Here is a 21,752-nt window from a genome sequence, read left to right as displayed (position 1 = left end):
TGTCGATAATCAACTCGAGGTGGTACATAACAGACTTGTATACAATATGTTGTCTACATAGCTGAACCAAAACCTAAAGCCATTTGAATCCGTCAGGAACAAAGCATTCATCTGTTCAACATGCAGAACTTGACCCCAGAACCACCCGCGCCAATGCCTCGCCAACCACCACAACCCCTCGCCCGCGTCCTCGCCGCAGATGAAGTCGTTCCCACGGTCCAGCGCGTCCTCGCAATCCAACGCGCCGCCCGCGAAAACGCAGTCGCGTCCATCACGCCGCCCGAGGCAACCTTCGCTAACACCATTGGTCCCTTCCTGCGCGCCGACGACGAGACGCTGGGCGAGACGGGCTCCTTCAGCGTGCTCCGCTTCTCTGGCCCGGACAAGGCTACCGCCGAGGCCATAGAGGAAGGTATGAGGCTCTGGTCTGTGTCCACGGCGGAGAGATTGCGGATGAAGGGAGTCTATGAGCTTGTCAATGCCGTTAAGGAGAGGGACGAGGAAGGGCTCGGGGATGAGGAGAAGAGGATCGTGAGGGACTTATGGCTGGATTATCGCGGAGCTGGGCATGGAGTCTTGGATGAGGAGGGAATTCGGGTGTATTTGGAGCGGAGGGAGAGGCTTGAGGAGTTGAAGAGGGTGTTTAGGAAGAATCTGTACAAGGGGAGCGGAGGCCTCTGGCTCACGGAGGCGGAGCTGGAGGGTACACCCAGAGAAGAGATAAAGAGATGGAAGTTTGGGCGGGAAGACGTGCTGGAGGAAAGGGGCAAGAGGTTTGTCACGCTGGAGAGGGCGGATTACGATGCCGTGCTGCGGTATGCGCGTGATTCGGAGACGAGGAGGCGGGTGTATGTTGCGTTTGACAACCGGTTCCCTGAGAACGTGCCGCTGTACAAGGAGATGCTTGTCCTAAGAGACCAGAATGCGAGGATGTTGGGGTATGGGAACCACGCGGAGTTCCGGATTGAGAGGAGGGTTGCACCGTCGACTGGGTGGGTTGAGGAGTTCTTGGGACGGTTGAGAAAGGGATTGGAGCCTCGGGGAAGGGAAGAGATGGCGAGAATTGTGGACAGGAAGAGGAATGAGTTGGGGATTGTTCGTGAAGAGAAGGATAAAGAGGAGGGGAGGATTCTGCCATGGGATTTTGAGTACTATACGAGACTTCTTGAGGAAGAGGTGGACGTTGACCAGGAGAAGATATCCGAGTATTTCCCCCTGAATCATACGTTATTGGCCATGCTGGGTTTGTTCTCCGAGTTTCTGGGTTTTGAATTCGAACCGGTACCGAAGAGCGATTTAGTTGGAAAGATCTGGGACAAGGGGGTACAGGTTTGGGCAGTCTGGGAGGGAAGAGGGGAGAGAAAGGGAGAGTTTGTGGGATACCTGTACGCCGACGTTCTCTGGAGAGAAGGGAAATACCGGACGGCGTGCAATATCAACCTGCAATGCGTACGTTGCCGAGACCTGTTCTCCTTTGGGTTCGTTCCATCAGAAAGAATCACTGACTGGTCAACAGGGTTACTTGAAGGAGGATGGCACCAGAGTCTACCCTGCCACGGTGCTCATGTGTGCCTTTCAGCCCCCTACAGCCGCGTCTTGTGCGCTGTTAAAGCATCGCGAGGTCGTGATATTGTTCCACGGTACGCCTAAACCAGTCCAATTCCCTTCTTCGTCCCTTATCTCTCACATTGTCAACCTCAAATATGATTCGTGATACACTCCTTTTCTGCACCCGTCCGATGGGAACGGTTTTCGCTCACACCGCCCACACAGAGCTGGGCCACGGGCTTCACGATCTTGTATCCCGCACAAAGCATACCCGCTTCCACGGAACGCGTGTGGCGCCCGACTTTGGCGAGGCGCCGAGCACGATGTTGGAAAAGTGGTGCTGGATGCCGGAAGAGCTCGTCAAGATGGGCCGGCACTACACGCGCGTCGATCCGGCGTACATGGCGAAGTGGAAGGAAGACCATGGGGATGGTGAAGAGCCCCCGCAGGAAAAGATGCTAAAGGAGTTGGCCGAAAACTTGGTACAGAGTCGAGAGCTGAACCGGGGTCTATGGTTCCTGAGGCAGCTGTAAGTTTTCTGTCCTTTTCTACCTTTCTTTTATTACCTCGTGTGATTGGTTTGGTGATATGATGGACTACTGACACGGAACAGAGTATTTGCCAGGTTTGATATGATGGTGAACAATCAAGAGTCAACCGAGGCTCTGAGAAAGCTGGATGAAGTGAAGCTCTACAACGACCTTCAGGATTCCATGACACTCAGACCCAATCCTGATAAGAGAGGGTACGGATTGGTTCACTCCACGCATCTCATCGAGCTCTACGACGCGGGCTACTACGCCTACATGAGGTACGTTTACTGCATAGAATCATTTCTACAATCTCATCCAGAGTTTAACGGGAGCTGAGGCCCTCTACCAATGACTCATGCCCGTCACTACAGCTTCCAAGTGCAGTGCTGACTTACCACCACAAAGCGCCCAAGCATACGCGGCCTCCTTCTTCGAGTCGTGCTTCGCCAAGGACCCCCGCAGTCCTGAAGCCTGGGACCGGTACCGAAGAGGAATCCTCGAGTACGGCGGCAGCAGAGACGAAATGGAGACGATGAAAGAGTTTCTGGGTAGGGAGCCCGGGCCGGATGCGTTGTTGAGAAGTCTCGGGTTATTGGAGGGTGATGGGAGTGATGTTGGACCGACGGCGGCATCGATTTGAAACCATTTGCGATTAGTCTCATGGCACCACCATCTTTGGTATTTCTTCGAGACAGGATCTTGAGTGTGGGATACGACTGTTTGAAAATGATCGTTGGATCGTGTCGCGGCTGAAGTTGCTCTCGACTCAGACTGAGACTGAAGCTCGTATTAGAGAGCTCAGCTGATCTGCTTGTCCTGCGTCTGCTCAGGTACCACCGCTCCGAGACAGTCTCAATAGACCCTGCTGTCTCTTGCTCACAGTGTGTCTGGCTCTGTCAAGGTTCAATGGTAAGCAAATCACGTATCGGATACAGTATGTTGCGCAGCAGCCCATTTTCTGGGGTAATAGAGAACTGAGACCACACCTCGATACGAGACTTGACAGGGTTACCTTTGTAATTGACTCAATCTTGTAAGACATACCTCGGGGCAATCCACTTTGCCTTCGCGGGTGCGAACGGTGTTACTGAGCCATGATTCCACGATAGCTTCATGTTCAGCTGGTGTTGACGGGTTTCATTCGTTGGCATCCGCTCATGCTGATCGTGCCACATTCACTCAAGATTGCTCAAACTGGCTCAGCTAGCTCATATTGGGGCCAGTGAGACCGTTAGACGTGTCCTGCATTTAGGTTCCTACGATAGATAAAAAGCGGCTGTCCGGCTACTTCAACTCGTTTCCATGTCGCGCTCAATCACCAGTCAGCCATCAAATACTCAAGAGATACGACCAAGTCGTCAATATGAAGTCTATCATAGTCGCCTTCGTAGGCCTCATCTCCTTTGTCGTTGCCCAGAGATGCAACGCCGATAACTGCGCCCGCAGAGTGACCGGCACCTTCAGGGCCGCCGGCGTCCCGGACGTCACAAGCCGCGGCTTAGACTGCTCCTCTTACATGCAGACCACCGTAATTCCGGACACGTTGTAAGTGCCACAAAACTAGTACCAACATGAGCCCGCGGCCACAGCTCTAACATTACTCAATAGCACTTCAACCGTCACCACCACGATCTACACCGACAACATCCCCCTTACCCCAACTACTACCTTCTCCCAGTCTACAACCCGTGCCCCCATCACGCAATCTCCAACCTCAGTCCCCTCCTACGCAGCCGTCTCCTGCACCAGCACCAGCGCCTACTCCTCAGCCTGCAGCTGCTGGGGCTACACCCCGTCCATAACAACCCTCCCCGCGCCAGTCGCCACCGTCACGGCAACCCAATACGCCAACCCAGGCTGCCGCGGCGCCCGCGACTGTCCCTTTGACGGCGTGAACCTCTACCAGTGCCCCGGCGGCGGTGGAAAGCTCTGCACTTGTCTTCGTGAGGCCGATAGGAACTTGGACGAACCGAGTCGGAGGCACGTCTGCGTGGAGAGTAAGGGATGCAACGAGGTCAGGACGTGTACTTCGTCGAGCAGCTGCAGCGCGGGCGAGGCGTGCGTGTGGAATTACTGCTGTGAACGGCAGCGGAGAAGGATCTGTCTAAAGTTTGCGCCTTTGGCGTGTGGTAACCCGACTCTGCCCAGGAATATCTTTGAAGAGCGGCGGGAGGTGGTTGAGGGCCTAGGTAGCGGGATGGTGTGAGCCTGGTTGATGATGCTTAGGATGTTCTTCGAGAGACGATTGAGGGACGTTGTGTCGGCGAGTGATAATTGGACGAACGAGTAAGCTCCAAAAGACTTCTGGATAGTCGTAGGGAACAGGACAATAGCAAAACTTCAAAGCCAATCGCTTCCCAGTCCAAAACTTCAAACATGCACTTTTGATGATGCCCTCACTTCCCCTTCCACCTCACCCGGCTAGCATACTGCGCAAACCTCACAACCTCCTCCTGCTCAAGCAACAACTCAACGGTATAATACTGCCTCGCAAGCTCCTCATGCCCCGCGAACCGATGCACAAAAGAATGACACAGCCGACACAGCCACGCCACGTTGTTCAGCTCCTCCTCGCGGTGCCACCCGCGCTTGACGACTTTATCGTGCACCATGCGCGGAATGAGGTGATGATACGTCAACCCGATCCAGTCCCGCCCGCATAACTCGCACCCATCCACGGAATCTCGCGTCGAGCGCGGGGGAGGTGGTGGCGCGACGAGGGCGGAGATGTACTCTGTCAACACGGGGGCCAGGAACTCGTGGGCGCCTTGTTTCGCTGGGTCGACGATGTGGTAGGCTGCCAGCGAGTCCGCAACGTCTGAGGATAGAGTGGGCAAGAGGTCTGCTACATCAGCGCCGGTGAGTGGAAGGGGGAAGCGGGACTGTAGGAGGGACGGGTCGGCTGTGTGGGTTGCGTGGGATAAGGATTTGAGGTCCGGGGGAAACGAGTCAAAGGTTTCGGAGGCGAGGTAGGATGTGAAGTCGATCATGTCGTCTGCGTCCACCTGAGTGTTATCATCGTCGTCGTCGGTGCCGGCGCCGCTGGTGACGGCTGAGGGCCCATCATCATTTTGAGATTTGGGCGGCCGGCGAGGATTCGCCTTCTTGGAGCGGCGTTTCGGTTTCGGTGCTGGTTTGGTCACGCGTTCTACGACGGCGGCTGAGAGGCAGTCTCGTAGTGTTTCAAACTGGTGTGAATCCTCATCAGAACTTCTCATTGTCTCACTTTTGGTGGCAAGTTTTGATCCTGTGAGGTGAGATTCTTCTCATGAAAAGTGTGAGTGAGATGAGGTAGAAGACGTGAATCGATGACGTTGAGTCGACGTTGCTTTTCGGAGCTCACCTCACGATCCGTTCGGACGGAGGGCGGGCGATTTTAGGGCACTTTAGCGCGTTGTCTGTGGGGAGCGGGGGCGCCCGGGTATAAGTGCGCATCCCCCTCCCCCACGTTTTGGGTGACGGAAGCCGGCTGAGAGGCGTTCGGACGACATTCCTTCCATCTGACCATCGTGGCTTTCATTTTGCGAGGTCTTCGTTTAATATCCATCTCGTAGTAATCGGCATCAAAATCCCGGCTTTGACACAGGCAAGTCCTGGCCATTGAGCGACATGGCGCAAGACAAGCGCAAGACAATCATCGCTTTTGATCTATACGGCACTCTCCTCTCGACCGAATCCATCGCAAAGCAACTCGCAGAGCTCTACGGCGACGAAGATGAAGCCAAAACCCTGGCGGCGCAGTGGCGGCGGTATCAGCTCGAGTACACATGGCGTATCAACAGCATGGGTTCGTACCGCATCCAGAATATTGTACGGTATAAAAAAGGTGACAGTAGGCTGAGACAACGAGGCACATCTAGGCACATACCGTCCGTTTTCCGACATCACGCGCTCAGCGCTGAAGCATGCCATCGCGGAGAGAAAGAAGCCAACTCTCTCAAAGCAGGACGAGGACCGTCTTATAGAAGCTTACAACGGTCTCCAAGCCTTCCCGGACATTGAGTCGGCGATGCGCATTGTCGAAGGGAACAGCTCCATCGACGCGTACGTGTTTTCCAACGGGACGGATGACATGGTCAGCGCATCCATCAGAACCTGCCCCGAAATCAATCAACGCAAGAGCCGTATCTTTGGCTCTGAGAAGTTGGTGACGGTGGAAGGGGCACGCTGCTTCAAGCCCGCTCCTGCGACGTACCGGCACTTTGCGGAGAAGGTGGGTATGACTGGCAGAGAAGGCGACATTTGGCTGGTGAGTTCAAATCCGTTTGATGCACTTGGAGCGAGAGCGGCCGGGTGGCAGTCTGCGTGGATCGACCGGGCCGGGACGGGATGGATTGATGCACTGGGAAGCGTCATTGGCACTGAGCCGACAATCGTTGCTCAAGGAGTTGATGAAGCTCTACAGAGAATTGCGGAGCTCGGAAACTAGCCATGAGGAAAACAGCCGCTTGAGATTGTAGATCTGGCAAGGTTTCTGCTTGCCGCCTCGGTGTCGCTTTGCAAGACGGAGAAAAGCATTCACTTCAAGCATCATGCTGGACCCCAAGTATCCACATCACGTTGGCAACGGTTTCTGAGCTTATTTCTAGCCGGAGCACAGTGCTAGTCCTATTCCCCAAATTTTCAAACACTGGAATAGATCACCATGACGACATTGATGTCATTCAGACTGGGAATCCGTACACAATGGGCCCGTCGCATCAAGACCCCTACAGGACGCAGGCCGATTCACAAGCGAAACAGTCGAACAAGTCTCAACTTCCACTCTCCGGCTGCAACTAGCATGCGCATTTCTAGCGTTGATGATGACGACGGATGCAAGAATGATGCCACGTAGACGACAAGCTTAAAAGTTTAGTGCATGTTCGGCATGTTATGCCGTAGTCGGGTCTTGACCCTTGAAGCCTTGAACGTGTATGAGATGGGCAAGGTTGACAGTCATTTCGGCTAGTTTTGCCGCATCGGGAGGAAAGCGCGCGCTGATGTAGTTGTACTCTGTGTCTTCCACGACGAAACTGTGCTGGATATTTAGCAATCGTTGTTGCATCCGCGGAGGGGGGAGACACGAACGGTCGGCTGGGCAGCCAGCTGCTCTTAAACTGACTGGGATCTTTCACCACTTTGCGCATCTGACACCATAAGCACTTGAACAAGTCGTCCTCCATAACTTGAGCTGTATACTTACCGAATCCTCGACATTCTCTGTGCCCGCACCGTATGTCTTATAGTAGTCGCCCAGAAATAGCCTGGTTCCATGATACGCCAGCGACTCGAAGCATCCGGGGAGTGCCGTCGTCGTGCAGTGATACAGAACACTGTTACCGTCCTGGCCCCTGGTGTTGCAGAGCACCAGCGGACCGTGGCAGATAGCCGTGACAATCTTTTTGCCCGGCTTCTTGGTCTGGGGGAAGTAATCGGCCAGCAGCTTCTGCGCGGTGGTCGAGTCCATGAGCTGCCTCACTTCCTTGTCGTGACCGCCGGGAATATGCACAATGTCGAAGTCATCGAGCGTAAAGCCCAGCGAAGTCCAGGATAGGGGGTTCTGCATTTCGGCAGATTTGACCATCGTATCGTGGAGCTTTATCGTGGAGGCCGCGGCGCCCTGTTAGACGGGTAGCAGGTCAACTCTAACTGCATCACCAGATTGCCATGCCTCGGCGGATGGGAGAGATGCGGGATATTGGCTAAGGGAGGAATTTGCAAGCGCTCATGGTGCAGTTGTGTCGACGTCGAACAATGACGACGTTTACAACATCTTGCGAAAGAGAGTCATCGTACAAGAAACCTCTGGGAAAGACCCTCGAGCATGCGGGCATCGCAGCGGGGCGTTGAGCCCGTTTCGGTTGCAAAGTTTACGTCGAATCCTGCGTCTTTGAAGGTCTGGTAGGGGATAGCAACCTCTGCGAAGCAAGAAGGGAGAGATTAGCTTTGCGGTTCGTAACGCAGATCCCGTTGAGTAAGGGTTTTGCCATGTTTGGACGATTGGAGCTGGTGCGGGGCTAGAGGATTGGGGGGATGGAGATGGAGTCTGACAAGGACCGGGGCGATGTCGGGGACTTGGCGTTGAGGATGATGAAGATCACCTGCCTGTGGGATCATGGCCGTAGTCGGCCATGATGATGAGGACTTTGACCATATTGGTGACTCTTGAGGATGTATTACCGGCAGCGATAGATTGAAGCCGAACGAGAGCAACGATGATGGTACGAGCTGGACGAGACGACACGACACGGTTGACGTTGAAGGATCTGAATCGTCTGAAGTTGGCTGACAGGGAGAGACGTGGGAGTGATCAACGCGGGGTTGGCAGATCACCGTGGCCGACGAATTGTACCGTATGGCACGGCACACACGGATAGGTACTCGTTGGTGCGTGCCGCATCGCCGGAACAAGCGAGACAGGTTGACATCAGCGTTGAACTCTGAACGTTTGAACAGCAAGTCAGGCGTCAGCTTATTCCTTTGCACATGTACTGCCCAGGAGCTTGGCTTGCATTCCGCGTCGGTATACCTCGCATGCCTCTGCTGACTCGCTAGGGTTGTTGTTGATTGCTGTAAACAGAACTAATCTCGTGGACATGTGTATCTGATTTGATGTTGCGTCTCAGGCGAGATGAAGAAATGAAGAAGCGGCTGGAAATTGACGGACGGACTCAAGGGACTGTGCTTCATGTGCTTGATCAAATTGATGCGTCCGTGAACAAGTTCCCGGTTCCAACGTTGGACATTGGATGAGCGGACCCTGAAGCGACCCGACATGAGGCATGCAGGGGCTCAGAGTCAAGGGGCAGGCAAGGGCAGAGGCAAGGGCAGGCAAGCAAGGAAGGCACACCAAAAATGTCCGTGTGCCCGGTTCCTGCCCCTAACTTCTTGGGAACGTACCTCACTTGGTAACGGAGACGCAGCACTAATGCAACGGGGACCCGTCAAAAGCGGAACCCCCTCTCGACGTCATCTCTGCCAGACTTTTTCCGTCTCTCCCCCCTTACTGCGTAGTGTATGTCTGCGCCTTGCTTTCCGTTTACCTGATACCTGACCAACTTACGGATACCTCAAGGCTCAAACTTTTATTCATCTTTCCATCTCCCCGTCAGCGCGAGTCTGCCTTGTCTACTTTGTCTGTTACTCGTACGGCTTGGATGTGCCGTTGCACAGAGATCTTATTCCCATCTCATCCTTGCTTACTTCACCTTGGGATTCGCTACACATGCACTTACATCTGCACACTTTCGTTCTGTCTGTACCTCGCAGTAGGCCAGTGACAATGCGGCTACCAAGATGCAGACTACCCCAGTGCCAAGCGGCTGATGCGAACCTTGACACCAGGCTTTTATCCTGACATTCTCTGCACGACTAATGGCCGCCATTCCACACACACACACATACACTATACAAGTATCCGTAGCTAGATATCGGGCGGACAGCTCACCTAGCTACAGCTCCAACGATATTCAAGCTTTCACCAGTCTCCATAACGCATGACATCGTGGTCCTCGTGGTCCCGTCAGTACCGGCACCAAGTCCACTCCAACCCGCACATCCTGCCCTTCCCATCCAGTGGGCCCCGCCGGTTTACGCAACCACGCCAACTTAGTCTCCCCGGACTCGCTCCCCGGATAGGAAGAAGCAGGCGCAAGCGCGCTCTCAAGTCTCTCTCGTGTAATTACACAACAATACCCTACCTACCGGTACGGGGTACAGAGCACTTCGTCCCCTTGTCCTCTCCCATGTATCCGTACCAAACCCTTGCTGCCAGACTCCCGGCAGCTCGGAAACTCATAGCTCGTCTAGATAAGGCCACTATGACCCGCCGTTGTGGACAGTGACGACAGTCTGGGCCCTTCGTTTCTTGATATATGCCCCCTTCCTGCCACGCCCAGTTTCCGCGCCTGTTCTCGTTCTCGTCACTCTTCATCGACACACTTCACCCACCCATTCCACCGTCCCTCCCATCTCCAACTCACGCCCACACTCACGCACACGCACACGACGATGAATCTCTCACTCGACAAGACGATGCCTGCCAGCAATCTTCTCTCGGAGCAGGTCCAGCTCGGAGGCACCTACGTTGACACCGTTGTCGAGATATCCGAAGAGCTGTTTCACATGAAGGAGCTTCTACCCCTAGTCAAGCTCCTGACCCTCGTCTACAAGATGCGCTCACCAAACGCTGATGAGGAGCATCACATGAACACCCTTTTGCGGACATTATCAGGCGACAACCTCAATAAGATAACTACGGACCGGTATCCCGAAGGATTCACCAGAGACGAGATCGTCAAGTCATTCAGCAGATTTCTGAGCCCAGTTCTCAACGGTCTCACCGGCCTCGGCGATTTCGAGCAAGCCGTGGGCGCTGGCGAAGACCCTGACTCATTCCGCCAATTCTGGGCTCTTGACGACAGAAATCTGCTCTCTGACGCCGCTTCAGGCAGAGGCCCCCTCGCCGCAAGCACAGAGCCCATCATCCCATTCCTCGAGACCTTTGTCAAGGACCGCAGTCGCCGCATAGCCTTAACCCAGGATCACGGCGCTCTAGTGCTGGTTCCCAACCAAACGAGGTCCGGCGACGAGATCTGGATGATGTCCCGTGCGTCGTCCCTGGTTGTCGTGCGAAGACTTGATCAGCCGGAAGACTCGACGACAGACCTGAGCGTCCTTGGCGATGCTTACAGCCACGGGTTTGTCAAGGGTAAGCCGCCACGGGGCTGCAAGCGTCAGGCATATGACGACCTGGAATTCTTGACATCGTCCGTTGCTGTTGGCCTCGCCGGCGGTGTGCCGAGGTAGAGACGGTCGTTGACTGGGCTATCTTATTTGCCAGCCATCTGCCGATACAATCTGGCCATGGTGGGCACGAGACTGCAAAATCAACACAGCTTTCGAATGTGCAATCTCTCAACATCAGCCATCTAGTTCGAAGGATAGTCAAGCCTGGTTCTGCGCCATGAGCCGATGGAAATCCTCCCGCATGCCCTTGTCGCTGTGGCTGCATCGGATCGCAACATGTATACTTTTTGTACAACAACAACAAGCCCGAGGAGCAAAAGTCCCTCGATGAATTATTCAGCGCCAGGGTCAACACCTCGCAGACTCGAAAGGCAGCATTCTGCAGCATTATTTCTTTTGTTGCCTGGGGAGATCACTCAACGCTTCTCCTTGGCATTGGGTTCTGGAAACGGGAGTTAAGGAGACTGGGGATCACGGAATTGGGGAAGAAAAGGAAAGGAAAAGGCAACACAGAACAACGCTGGCGCACCATGGGATTCTCTTCAAAATGAAAGAAATTGGGATTTGCATTCTGACACTCATCACTTTAGAGGCATTATTAGATACCCCAACTTGAATCTTTTATTACATTGAACTTTGACGAAACGGTGAATTTGATGCAATCTCGTCTATCGCGAACCTACTCAGGTGCTGTGGTCATTGTGGAAGGTGATTTAATTTCCCGGGATGATTTGCTGACAAGTGACAACCCCTCTGGGCCTCCAATCCCAAATGGGGCCCCTGAATCCTCCTGAGCTATCCGTAACCTACGGAATGGTCAATAGGGCTCTAGCGAACCTTAAAGCGACCTAGCTTATCACGAATCAGGTGGATAAAAGACGTAGGTTTCCGTACGGAGCATCGGATACGGAGTCAATGCTTACGCGGGAGCCTAAATCGGAGCGGACCTCATTCACTGACGGCGCCGTTTATTCTTTCACTGCATCTCAAAACATCTCTGCTTAAATACTCGGGACAATTTTCTTTCAACAAAAGTTTAAACGTCAATTCAGCCGCGCACCGTCGCACGCGGAAACCGTTGGTGAAATTGCACTTTGTACCACGCGACGACGGTGTCGACGGTGGGAGGCGTTTTTTTTTGAGATTACTTGGGCAACTCTGCAACTTATCACAGCTGGCACCAAGTGGAACACGACGTGGCTGACACTCCCGAGACATTCAGCGGCTGGTGACATATCTTGCACATTCAACATCGAGTTTGAGTTGCACAACATGGACGGGGTCTTGGCTTACATCCTGAGGTCTCTCACGGCGGCCGTCCTAGTCGCCGCCGTGGGATCGGTGTTATACTTTTTTAAGCTTCTGAGGAAGCACCGGGGCAAGATGGCTGAGCTGAGGAAGCAGGGACTGGTGAGTTCTCCTTCGCAATTCTCATCGCGCTCCATCACGTCATGAGAGACTATCATGAAAGTCCACATCAGACTAACCACAAACCACAGCCAATCGTCCCCCACAGCTTCCTCTTCGGGAACCTCCTCGAGGCCAAGAAAGCTTTCGACACCCTTCCGCCGGGCGTCCACGCAAACTACGCCCTCGCCCGCCTGGGCGAGCTCCACGGCAAAAATGGCGCCTACTACATCGACACCTGGCCCATGGCCGACCCGATGCTCGTCGTCACAGACCCGGACATGGCCCACCAGACAGTCTACCACCCGGTCGCCGGCGCCCAGAAGCCCCCCATGCTCGTCGGCTGGTTCCACCCCATCACCGGCGGGCCGAGCCAGTTCGACACAAACGGCCGGCCGTGGAAGAACCTCCACGCCCTCTTCAACCCCAGCTTCAGCAACCAGAACATCACCGCCGCCGTGCCCATCATCCTCGGCAACATTGCCACCTTCACCGGCCGGCTGCGCGCCAGGGTCTCCACCTCCCGGCGCGATGGTGGTGGTAGTGACGAGGGAGACATGTTCAGGCTGGAACCCCTGATGCTGGACCTCATCACCGACGTCATCGGCGAAGTCCTCCTAAACGTCCGCCTCGAAACCCAGAAGCAGCAACATCCCCTCGCCGAGGCAATGAAGGGCCAGCTCCGCCTCAAATTCACCTCCCACAAGCCCGAGAACCTCCTAGCCCCCATCGACCCCTTCCTCCTCTTCCGCACCTGGAACGGCGGCCGCATCCTCGACAACCACATCAAGCACCAAATCAACGCCCGCTTCGCCACCCTTCTGCAAAACAAAGCCCACCACCGCGACAAGTCGGAAAACTTCCAATCCGTCCTCGACAGCGCCCTCGAGAACTGGCTCGCACAGCCCGGGAACGCGGGTCGCGAGGAGCTCGACGCTTCCTACCTCTCCCTCATGACGCGCAACATGCGCATGTTCTTCTTTGCCGGGTACGACTCCTCCGCCGCGACGATAGTCTACTGCCTGCACAACATCGCCTCCCGCCCGTCCATCCTCGCCCGCGTCCGCGCAGAACACGACGCCGTCCTCGGCACCGACGTCTCCGCGGCACCGGCCAAAATCGCGGAAACCCCGGCCCTGCTCAACGCCTTACCTTTCACAAACGCCTGCATCAAGGAGTCCCTGCGCCTCTTCCCGCCCGCGGGCGGCATCCGCCAGGGCTGCGCGGATCTAGTCCTGCACGACGCCGAGGGCAACGCCTACCCGACGGACGGCATCGCCGTCAACATGCTACACTGGGCCATTGGTCGGAACCCGCGGTACTGGGCCCGGCCGGACGAGTTCTTACCCGAGCGATGGCTCGTGACGGATCCAAAGGACGAGCTGTACCCGCCCAAGGGTGGCTGGCGGATCTTCGAGTACGGGCCGCGGTTGTGTGTGGGACAGCAGCTTGTTATGACGGAGGCGAGGGCCGTGTTGGCGTGCGTGGTGCGGGAGTTTGATATCCGGGATTGCTATGGCGAGATTGATGGCGGTAAGGGGAAGATCGATACGAGCGGGTTGGGCGGGCAGAGGGTTTTCATGGTGGAGGCGGGCGCTGCGCATCCTACGGATGGGTATCCTTGTAGGGTATCTTTGAGCGGGTATGGGAAGTGAGAGAGATCTTAGACTAAGTCAACAATTGAGACAAAGCATATTTCTACTGGTCGTTTACGTGCTCATGTGTATGTGTGCTTTTGCTCGCCTAAAGAATCTTTTCTGGCGTGGAAACGGTTGCCTGTAAAGGGGACTAGGTGGTGATAGTCGAATGGAGAGAAGCGATTTGCGGGAAGAGAATTAGGCTACCTTCAAGAGAAAGGCTCACAAATGTCAGCAAGCAAATCAAGTCAAGCACACTGACCTGAGATCCATATACTCTCGAAGTTAAGACCATGAACCTCACGTATGATTCCCGTGTAAGGCGCACCTCCACTTGGACCTACCATGGGAGACACCTTTGCATGACAAGACCAGTCAGGGGAAAATAATTGTAACGCGGTGCGATGCTTTTCAGTAATGTGTCTTTTTAAAAAAGCGAGAGTGATCTATAATCAAGCCGTGGCTCGTTAACATTGGGATCTCTCTTCCATCCCAACTTTTCCCCCTTTTGGTGTCGTCTGATCCAACACCCGGAACGCCGTGACCCACGTGGTATAATAAGATGAAAAGTATACAAGTTTGCAATCAGACACCGAGTGTCTGTGCAAGAAGTGAAAGAAAACAATTCGAAAATCAGAAGGGTATATCCGTCCACCATTTTTCAATCATCCGCCTTTTCTCTCTGCGAGTTGGAGGACCATGGAAGCATCACTGGCTCCTCTTGCGCTTCCGCTCCCAAGTGTTCTCCCCAGCACCGCCGCCAACAATATCCGACTCCTCGATCTCGATCCTCGGTAGCGGCGGCATAGCCGACAAAATCGGTGGGCTGCTCGGTCCGACAACACTATCGTCGCTGTCCTGCCTCCGATGTCCAAGAAGCGCCTGCCTATCTCCCCCACGACCATGCACCGCCTCCTCCTCGTCCATCTCTGGCACGGCGACGAGGACGTGCGAGCTGCCCCAGCTCGGCGCGCGTCCCATGCTCTCCCGCGTAACGACCTTTCCGTTTGACATTGATCCGCTGCCGACATAGCTGTCGCTTCGGCCAAGGGGATCCGCGCCGGGGCTGCTGTTGTTCGCCCACCCAAACTCATTACTCATGGCGCGTTCGACCATATACCTATCGAACTGCGTGTCTCTTTCGTTGTTATACTGCGAGGGTCTGCGTTGTAGGGATGTTGCTTCGGATTCCTGCTGTTGCTGTTGCTGTGCCGTCTGTTGTGTTTCTTGCTTCTGAAGCGATGACTTTGTTGAGGATGTGGATATCCGGCGGAGGGAACGGTCTGCAAGGCTAAGGCCGCCGATGGAAAGACGACCATTGTAGGAGGTCTCGCCTTCGAGGTCGTTGAAGCCGTAGGGCTTGTGGTTTACGGGGTAATGGTAGTCGTCGTACTTGACGAGTCGGCGATACGTCTGGATCGAGTAAACGCCTGGTATGGCGACGAGAATTCTGTGTGTTGTTAGTTGTGTCCCTCAGAGAGTCATGATTATCGACGTGGCTTACAGAAGAAAACAATCCAAGCCGAGACCAACAACTGAGTAGTGGCTGTCCTTTCTCTGCACGAATACCACAACATCGAGAGCCAGAACGGCCAGGGAGCAGACGATCTTCAAAATGTGGGTAAAAAGCATGGTCCATGGCGTCAGGGTCTCGGCAGCGAGCTTTGAGATTTCGTAAAACGTGGAAAATAGGCAGACGAGGGAGAAGGCGATGTTGACAGATTCCCAACTACACCCGGGTCAGTACACGAATTTGATGGTAAACACAGTCCCAACCCTGACTTACACGACCTCTACCATGGGAAACATCCCTTTTGTTTCCTCCTCGGTTTCCCAGTTCCTAAGAGTATCCGATAGGCGCCAAGAGAAGAGAGCGATGACGACGAGGAAGACTAGCAACTGAAGGATCCAAAGAGGCACAAGCAGCGCCATGCGCCATCTTGACCGGTCGAACTGAGCTTGTTGGCGGTGTAGAACCATTGCTGCGGTTTCTTGTTTGTGGTAAGGATGATGTTCCTCGGAGGCTTTTGACTCGGGTCGCCGGAGTTGATGTTGTTGTTCGAGGCTGAGGAAGACTAGTCTGGACTCAAGGCGAACACAGGGAGTTATAAGCTGAAGGTCTTAGACAGGATGAAAATCATAACAATGACGACAGGGGTAGTCAGTCGGAACAGGGCCCGAGAAGCGCGGAAAGGGAGGCTGTGATGAGGCGACCCAGGTGGCAGGTAGTTGCTTGATTTGAGTGTGTCTGCAAATTGCTATATATAAAACCACCTCTTCCAGAAAGCCGGGACGTCTGAAATGAGCAAGAGGAATTCCCAGCCAGGCTGCAGTATATCGAGGGACACCAAGCCCTGTCCAGGAAACACCGCTCTAGTCACAACTTGCTTCTGCCCTAGGCGGATTGGCTGGGCATCAGGGCATCTGGGGCCGCTCTACTCCAGGTTGAAAGCGGTGAAGCGTACTCTGTATACAGCCACGATTGTTTCATTGGACAAACCCTTCAGGTTCCCGCAGTGAGCTGCCCCTTGTCAGCCCAGTTCAGCTCCTAGCACTGATCGGGGGCGTAATGGATACCTTTGGAGAAGGACTCAAGGAGTCTGAGCAGTGGGAACGTTGGGAGCAACGGGGGTCCTCCGCTAGTCATCGTTGGATTGTTGGAGCCTAGCAGCTAAGCTAGGGTGATCTCAGGGTCTCGGGCCATGAGGAAATTAACGCCGTGACGCCTTCCCGCGAGAATAGCCACCACCCCTATGCCTGCGCGGCTCCCTTCCGTGGACTACCACGCAAGGGCGAGTATCTTGCCGAATGGTGGAATGTTGCCATCCCACCCACTACTCTGTGCTGTGTGAGGCATCGAATGGCGTTTGCGGCTGAGGTCAGGGCCATACGATCGATATCACTCGATCAGGCAAGCGGCCCTAGCCATCAGTTCATGCCCACCTCGTCCCTCGCAGACCAGGCAATAGCGAGCATCCTGATACTGCCAGGGACGCTGCGCTGACAGCATGGCAGACAACAGCATAGTGGGCAATAAGCGCGGTACCTCGAACAGATGGCTGCAAAGTCCTTCTTGTTCAGGTGATTCGCAGTGCCAACAAATGCGCACCCCGCTTCACAGCCTAGCTGATGTCGAACAAAACAGGAAATGCGAGTCCCAGAGTTTCGGCTCTCTATAGCGAGGTGGAGGGTCGGGCAGATCAAGGGTTGGCTCCAATTTCATCTCGCTACGCGCTTGTCGTCTTCCTTCAGGATCGGCTGTCGATGCATGAGACGCGCTTGTGGTGGCTGCGCAGGCAAAATCAACCAAGACCGGTCCACTTGTAGAATTCCCCGCCCAAACCATTGGAAATTGTGTCATTTTGCGGCACAGGCAGACACGTTTTGTTCGTTCTGGGTGCACTGGTCTCCGAAACAGAACCATCGAGGGCTGCTGTAACTAGTGAAAGTCGTGGTGGGAAGGGATTCCCACTAACTGGCTGGTCCAACGTCCGAACATGGGTGACTGGGCCGGTCTTGTTGGTCTGTTTGATGATGTGGTGACTTCTCCTTGGCTGTTCAGCCTGTTCTGAGCTCTGGTCTCCTCCCCCAAGAAACCAACGGCATTTTCAGCAGGGCTGACAGGGTGGGGAGAAATGTTGAAAGCGGTCTAGTTCAAGGCTAATTCGAGCGTCTCACTGCTGACGCCAGGGACGAGAGACATCGTCCGGTTCCTGGTTTCTATCGCAATCTGTTCATCTCTTGTGTTGTCCTTGCATGGAACGGCGAGGCTGTGATCCGTCAAGGCTGCAGCTTTCCACGAGGAATTTGCGCGAGTTTATCTCGATGAGGACTGTAGATGGGAAAGGTGAGATGCCATGGCGAGGCCGGATTGTTTACGACGAGCTTAATTGAGGTTGGGTCTGTCCCTAACCCACTTGGTTGCATTGGATGTGACTCTGGTGCCCGACGCAACGGGACAAGTACCCATCGTTTGGGTCGTTGGTGCAATGTTGTGGTACGGCAGGGCAGGGCAGGGAGCTCGGAAGATTATTGTTAGTTTGTCTGTAGTCGAGACCATCGGCTACCAGACAGTTTTGGTAGAAAGAAACGACCAAGACACGTTTGGAGGTGAGCGTGGAATTGGAAGACGGTGGAAGAAGCAAGTGAGTCAACGCCTGAGGTGCCGAGAGAGGGCTGTGCACTGCAATACCTAGCCATCGAGCCTTCCCAAACGATGGAAACTAGAAAGTGGGTCGCCACCTTGTCTCTCGTCTGTGCCTTTCATCTCTGTTTAGCATTTTCCCCTTACCTGTTCAACTTTAAATCTTTCCTTTAGACGACCCAAATAATGTCTCAATTGGGAGACTCAACGTCAATGCTTCCGTTCGTGTGCTGATCAAATGAGAAGACATCATCTGAACGCCTGGTACGGCGGGAAAAGTGATGCGGAAGCATGAAAGATCGCCATAGGGCATCAAGCACACCGTTATAGAACGGCAACCGGCTGGCATGACTTGATGAGCAGCCAAGTCAAGCAGTCAGTTTCAGACGATAACGCACTCGCCAAAGGCACGAATCGGACGCCTGGCCATGCCATAGCAGTAATCCTTGTCCTCCGCCCGTCCCGTCACGTTCATGTCAAAGACGTCAGCTCGTCAAGAAGCAGTATCATCGACAATTGACTTTCGTTGGATCGTCCTCCATCAGCCGACAACTGAGCAACTCTGAAGTTGTCAACGACCCAGATGCCCGGAATGTAACGTCCTTGTCTGCGGTGCATCACGCCCCCAAACAATCGCCCCAACACCAACGAAACATCAGACACAAACTCTATTGAGCCCGCAAATGATCCCGACCTCTTCTTATCGACTTTCGACCATTGCATATAGGCGGTGTGGAGCGGCCCTGTCTGTTGTTGCCAAACAGCCCCAACAGACCAGAGACTCGGGTCAGCATTGCCGTGACAGCGATTGCACTCAGCCTCCAATCCAGACATATGGGGCTCGCTGGAAAAACAAAGAATCCATGGAGCATCCAGAAACAGGCACTCGCATTACCGAGCCCCGTCCGCAACGCAGCAGGCTATTCAGCGGAGCAGCTGTATCAAAGCAGGAAGAGAACCCGCTTCGCAAGACGATGAAGCGTGGCTGAGCGACCAGACGAAAAACCGGACCCCCAGTTCCTCACTACTCGTGGAGACAGGCCGTTGTGCCCACTGCTCTATGCGTCTGAAGCGAGCTGCGCATGCTGCCCCTCTCAGGCGTACCCCTGCCACCGCCCACATGGAGTGGGTTTGGCGCGTTTAAGCTTACAGCCAAGTAATGGTCTTCCTCGAGCCTGGGTATTCCTAAGTTCCCAGGAAGCAGAAAATAGCAACCGTCGTCGGGACACTTCCTCTTCCGGTTATGTTCGAGAGGCTGATCACCTGCCGAGTCAGTTTGACATGATGGATGGTGAGTGACAGTTCGGCTGGCGCATTGATTGACACACATCAGAGATGATGCCGCTGACGCAAGCATGGAAAGGAGAGAGCGCGAGGGGTACTGCAAGAATGACTCCTGTGAGAAAAGACTGGGAGCCAGTGACAACCGCATAGCGGCGTGCTACTGACTGCCAGGTTATATTTCAGAATTATCTGCCACAGAAGGCGGGGGGATATTGTCTGTCACCCATTCCGTTGAATCCGGTCCCAAAATTCAAAGTAAAGCCAAAATCATTGATTGATTTGCCATGATGCCTATATCGCCCTGTAACCCTCCATACCGGTATTGCCGCCAGATTACGAGTTTATGGACGTATTTAATAATGTTGTGTTGTCGTTTTGCAGTTCGTGATAGTGTCCGTCGGGCTCTATTTCCCAATCCTTCTCTTTAAGTCGGTTTGGCTTGATTGTTTAGAGACCGGCTTCCTTGTTGGCCTGGTAAACGCCGGCAGTGTTGAAAGGAACGATGTTGCCGTTGGCATCCGTCATGGCGGCTTCGTTGACGGGAACAGTGGAAGCAGCCTGGCGCTTCTCGACCACTGAGCTCATGTTAGTATTCCCTAAGCTTCATCCATTATAGCCAAATCGAGATGGCAACGTACTCTCGGTAGGAGCGGCAGCAACGAAGGCAGCGGCAACGGCGAAAAGAGTGAAAACGGAGTACTTCATTTTGACGGTTGGTTGGAAAAGTTGTTGATTGGAACGAGTGGTCGGCCGGCGACGAGCAGATAAGTTGTACAAGAAGAGAAGGTTGTAAAAGTCAAGTACGTTGAGAGAGAGTGTTGGTTGACTAACAAGATCGAAAGAAACAGAACACGGCAAGGAGACGGACGTATTTGTATGTTATCGATGAAGCCCACATACCTTACTTTCGCCCCCCGTCCCCTCAGGGGGGGTCTCTCTGTGCCAAGTATCACCATCGACATCACACATCAGACAAGGACGCTATAGACGAGGAACACCGATAGCGCACGGCTACACGGCCACACACACGCAGATCTGCCATCCAAATTCTGACTGGAACTTTACAGTCCTGTTCGCTCCCGCACCATGAAGTTGAGACCAAGCGGTCAGGGCTTCCCAACGCCCGGTTCCATCCCTGGCCGTGGTCGCCGCGACCCGCCTGCCCTCGCAACTTTCAATAGCCCTGGTCATCCACGAAGGAGGCAGCCGCGAGCTCTTCCAGACGAGGCCAAGTTCGACGTGGGTGAAAACAAGGGACTTCCCGGCGTGTCATCTGCACTTACAGGAACGGTGCCAAGACCTGGAACAAGAGAGTTGAGGAAACCATGGGATATGGAGCTGATTGACTGTGCCCATCCCTATCATCTGGAGACTTCTCCTCATCCTCTGTCCTCATCTCTTCCATCTTCCCCAGCCTGTCCGCCTGGTGTCTGCTTCAAGCCCACGTCAGGTAAGTGGATAGATCGGCATCTTTTTGGGGTGAGGTTTGATCGCGGGAGTAGAGGACCCCAGAGGGGACGATGGGGCAACGTCTGAAACTGGGCTGTGACGAAGAAGCCGCGTAGCAGTGGCCCCACTAGTCAAAATGAGTGCCGTTGTCACAGAAGCCCATCGATCCTCCTCTCTCGCAAGCCGCAACCCCTGTTGCCCAAGGCTAGGACAGCGAAGATCAGACAGTAAGCCGCTCGCTTTCAGCAAGTTCCGGTAGCAAAGTCAGCAGGGGAAGGCGGGGTTTCGAAGAGGGAGTCGAGGGACTGCGGCGGACGTTACCCCGGCCGCTGCATGTTGCCAAGTCTTCACCCCGGTGTACCTTATTCGTGAAGCTTGGCTTTGAGGTTGATCAGTGGGAATGGCGCTCCCGGGACGTGGGATGGTCCAGACTTTCTCGTCCTTGCGAGAGACAGGAGAGGCGTAGAGAACAGACCGGTTCCAGGGGGCGGCTCACTTCTTCGACAGCGGAATGACGGGATGAAGAAGGCGTTCGGACCAGTATCATTCCTGTTCAGGGGGCGTTTCGAAACTGGTTGACCCTTGCTACATCGACGTCAGGGAGAGTTTGATATGGGAAAATCATTAGAGCGGCCCGTTAGTATTTTTAGCGCTGACTTCCTCCTCGACTTCTGTTCACAACACTCAGCAACTTAGTCAGCCAGAAATCGAGAGGTGTGGCTGATGAAATGTGGCGCATGCCATATGGCGCAGTAAGCCTACGTCAGCCACGGCACAGCATAGCATAACCGAGCTATGCAAATTATGCCCAGTGACATCTCACGACATAATTGCCCCAGAACTGCACAACCGCCGGGGCCAAATCGCGGGGTTCCGTTATCTGAAGTGGGGTTTTAAGCGGTACGTAGCGCTGATCAGCACCTCGAGCTACCATACCTAAGGTATACTCGAAAGCAGGCAGCCCCTCCCCAGCCCGAGCTGACCTCACTTGGGGGAAGCTTTCCTCGCCATCCCCATTTC

The 21,752-nt window shown here is 54.4% G+C and overlaps 11 protein-coding genes across 11 annotated transcripts; 7 read left to right on the top strand and 4 right to left on the bottom strand.

The window, feature by feature from the left end:
* Window positions 1–120: 120 nt before the first annotated feature.
* On the top strand, window positions 121–4,352 carry CLUP02_06323 (peptidase family M3; the record flags this gene model as incomplete). Its single annotated transcript, XM_049285323.1, has 13 exons — window positions 121–1,449; window positions 1,517–1,640; window positions 1,774–2,077; window positions 2,162–2,359; window positions 2,466–2,694; window positions 2,738–2,784; window positions 2,852–2,911; window positions 2,983–3,114; window positions 3,191–3,207; window positions 3,285–3,303; window positions 3,408–3,626; window positions 3,690–4,257; window positions 4,308–4,352. The coding sequence occupies 13 exons, from the start codon at window positions 121–123 to the stop codon at window positions 4,350–4,352; spliced, it is 3,291 nt and encodes a 1,096-aa protein (XP_049142466.1).
* A 125-nt stretch (window positions 4,353–4,477) lies between these two features.
* On the bottom strand, window positions 4,478–5,299 carry CLUP02_06322 (YisB protein; the record flags this gene model as incomplete). Its single annotated transcript, XM_049285322.1, has 1 exon — window positions 4,478–5,299. One exon carries the CDS (start codon window positions 5,297–5,299, stop codon window positions 4,478–4,480), a length of 822 nt encoding a protein of 273 aa, XP_049142465.1.
* Window positions 5,300–5,690: 391 nt separating this feature from the next.
* On the top strand, window positions 5,691–6,510 carry CLUP02_06321 (haloacid dehalogenase; the record flags this gene model as incomplete). The annotated part of the gene is made up of 2 exons (XM_049285321.1): window positions 5,691–5,868; window positions 5,942–6,510. The coding sequence occupies 2 exons, from the start codon at window positions 5,691–5,693 to the stop codon at window positions 6,508–6,510; spliced, it is 747 nt and encodes a 248-aa protein (XP_049142464.1).
* Window positions 6,511–6,954: 444 nt separating this feature from the next.
* CLUP02_06320 (ThiJ/PfpI family protein) lies at window positions 6,955–8,840 on the bottom strand (the record flags this gene model as incomplete). Its single annotated transcript, XM_049285320.1, has 7 exons — window positions 6,955–7,096; window positions 7,152–7,210; window positions 7,267–7,683; window positions 7,722–7,787; window positions 7,860–7,981; window positions 8,024–8,614; window positions 8,660–8,840. The coding sequence occupies 7 exons, from the start codon at window positions 8,838–8,840 to the stop codon at window positions 6,955–6,957; spliced, it is 1,578 nt and encodes a 525-aa protein (XP_049142463.1).
* A 1,233-nt stretch (window positions 8,841–10,073) lies between these two features.
* On the top strand, window positions 10,074–10,871 carry CLUP02_06319 (uncharacterized protein; the record flags this gene model as incomplete). Its single annotated transcript, XM_049285319.1, has 1 exon — window positions 10,074–10,871. One exon carries the CDS (start codon window positions 10,074–10,076, stop codon window positions 10,869–10,871), a length of 798 nt encoding a protein of 265 aa, XP_049142462.1.
* Window positions 10,872–12,083: 1,212 nt separating this feature from the next.
* CLUP02_06318 (cytochrome P450) lies at window positions 12,084–13,873 on the top strand (the record flags this gene model as incomplete). The annotated part of the gene is made up of 2 exons (XM_049285318.1): window positions 12,084–12,221; window positions 12,311–13,873. The coding sequence occupies 2 exons, from the start codon at window positions 12,084–12,086 to the stop codon at window positions 13,871–13,873; spliced, it is 1,701 nt and encodes a 566-aa protein (XP_049142461.1).
* An 88-nt stretch (window positions 13,874–13,961) lies between these two features.
* CLUP02_06317 (uncharacterized protein) lies at window positions 13,962–16,502 on the bottom strand (the record flags this gene model as incomplete). The annotated part of the gene is made up of 11 exons (XM_049285317.1): window positions 13,962–14,006; window positions 14,063–14,076; window positions 14,118–14,211; window positions 14,431–14,455; window positions 14,568–15,305; window positions 15,360–15,584; window positions 15,642–15,920; window positions 15,983–16,087; window positions 16,130–16,228; window positions 16,295–16,376; window positions 16,433–16,502. 11 exons carry the CDS (start codon window positions 16,500–16,502, stop codon window positions 13,962–13,964), a joined length of 1,776 nt encoding a protein of 591 aa, XP_049142460.1.
* On the top strand, window positions 16,425–16,859 carry CLUP02_06316 (uncharacterized protein; the record flags this gene model as incomplete). The annotated part of the gene is made up of 2 exons (XM_049285316.1): window positions 16,425–16,462; window positions 16,547–16,859. The coding sequence occupies 2 exons, from the start codon at window positions 16,425–16,427 to the stop codon at window positions 16,857–16,859; spliced, it is 351 nt and encodes a 116-aa protein (XP_049142459.1).
* A 1,326-nt stretch (window positions 16,860–18,185) lies between these two features.
* On the top strand, window positions 18,186–19,561 carry CLUP02_06315 (uncharacterized protein; the record flags this gene model as incomplete). The annotated part of the gene is made up of 8 exons (XM_049285315.1): window positions 18,186–18,224; window positions 18,298–18,374; window positions 18,437–18,593; window positions 18,659–18,980; window positions 19,040–19,124; window positions 19,190–19,273; window positions 19,333–19,397; window positions 19,455–19,561. 8 exons carry the CDS (start codon window positions 18,186–18,188, stop codon window positions 19,559–19,561), a joined length of 936 nt encoding a protein of 311 aa, XP_049142458.1.
* Window positions 19,562–19,730: 169 nt separating this feature from the next.
* Window positions 19,731–19,988, bottom strand: CLUP02_06314 (uncharacterized protein; the record flags this gene model as incomplete). Its single annotated transcript, XM_049285314.1, has 2 exons — window positions 19,731–19,858; window positions 19,922–19,988. The coding sequence occupies 2 exons, from the start codon at window positions 19,986–19,988 to the stop codon at window positions 19,731–19,733; spliced, it is 195 nt and encodes a 64-aa protein (XP_049142457.1).
* Window positions 19,989–20,369: 381 nt separating this feature from the next.
* CLUP02_06313 (uncharacterized protein) lies at window positions 20,370–20,991 on the top strand (the record flags this gene model as incomplete). Its single annotated transcript, XM_049285313.1, has 2 exons — window positions 20,370–20,733; window positions 20,888–20,991. The coding sequence occupies 2 exons, from the start codon at window positions 20,370–20,372 to the stop codon at window positions 20,989–20,991; spliced, it is 468 nt and encodes a 155-aa protein (XP_049142456.1).
* Between the last annotated feature and the right edge of the window lie 761 nt (window positions 20,992–21,752).

The sequence above is a fragment of the Colletotrichum lupini genome, chromosome 3 (assembly GCF_023278565.1).
Source record: "Colletotrichum lupini chromosome 3, complete sequence".
In the NCBI taxonomy this organism is placed as follows: domain Eukaryota; kingdom Fungi; phylum Ascomycota; class Sordariomycetes; order Glomerellales; family Glomerellaceae; genus Colletotrichum; species Colletotrichum lupini.
Note: the sequence above shows the minus strand (reverse complement) of the source record. Positions and strands in the feature narration are given on the sequence as shown.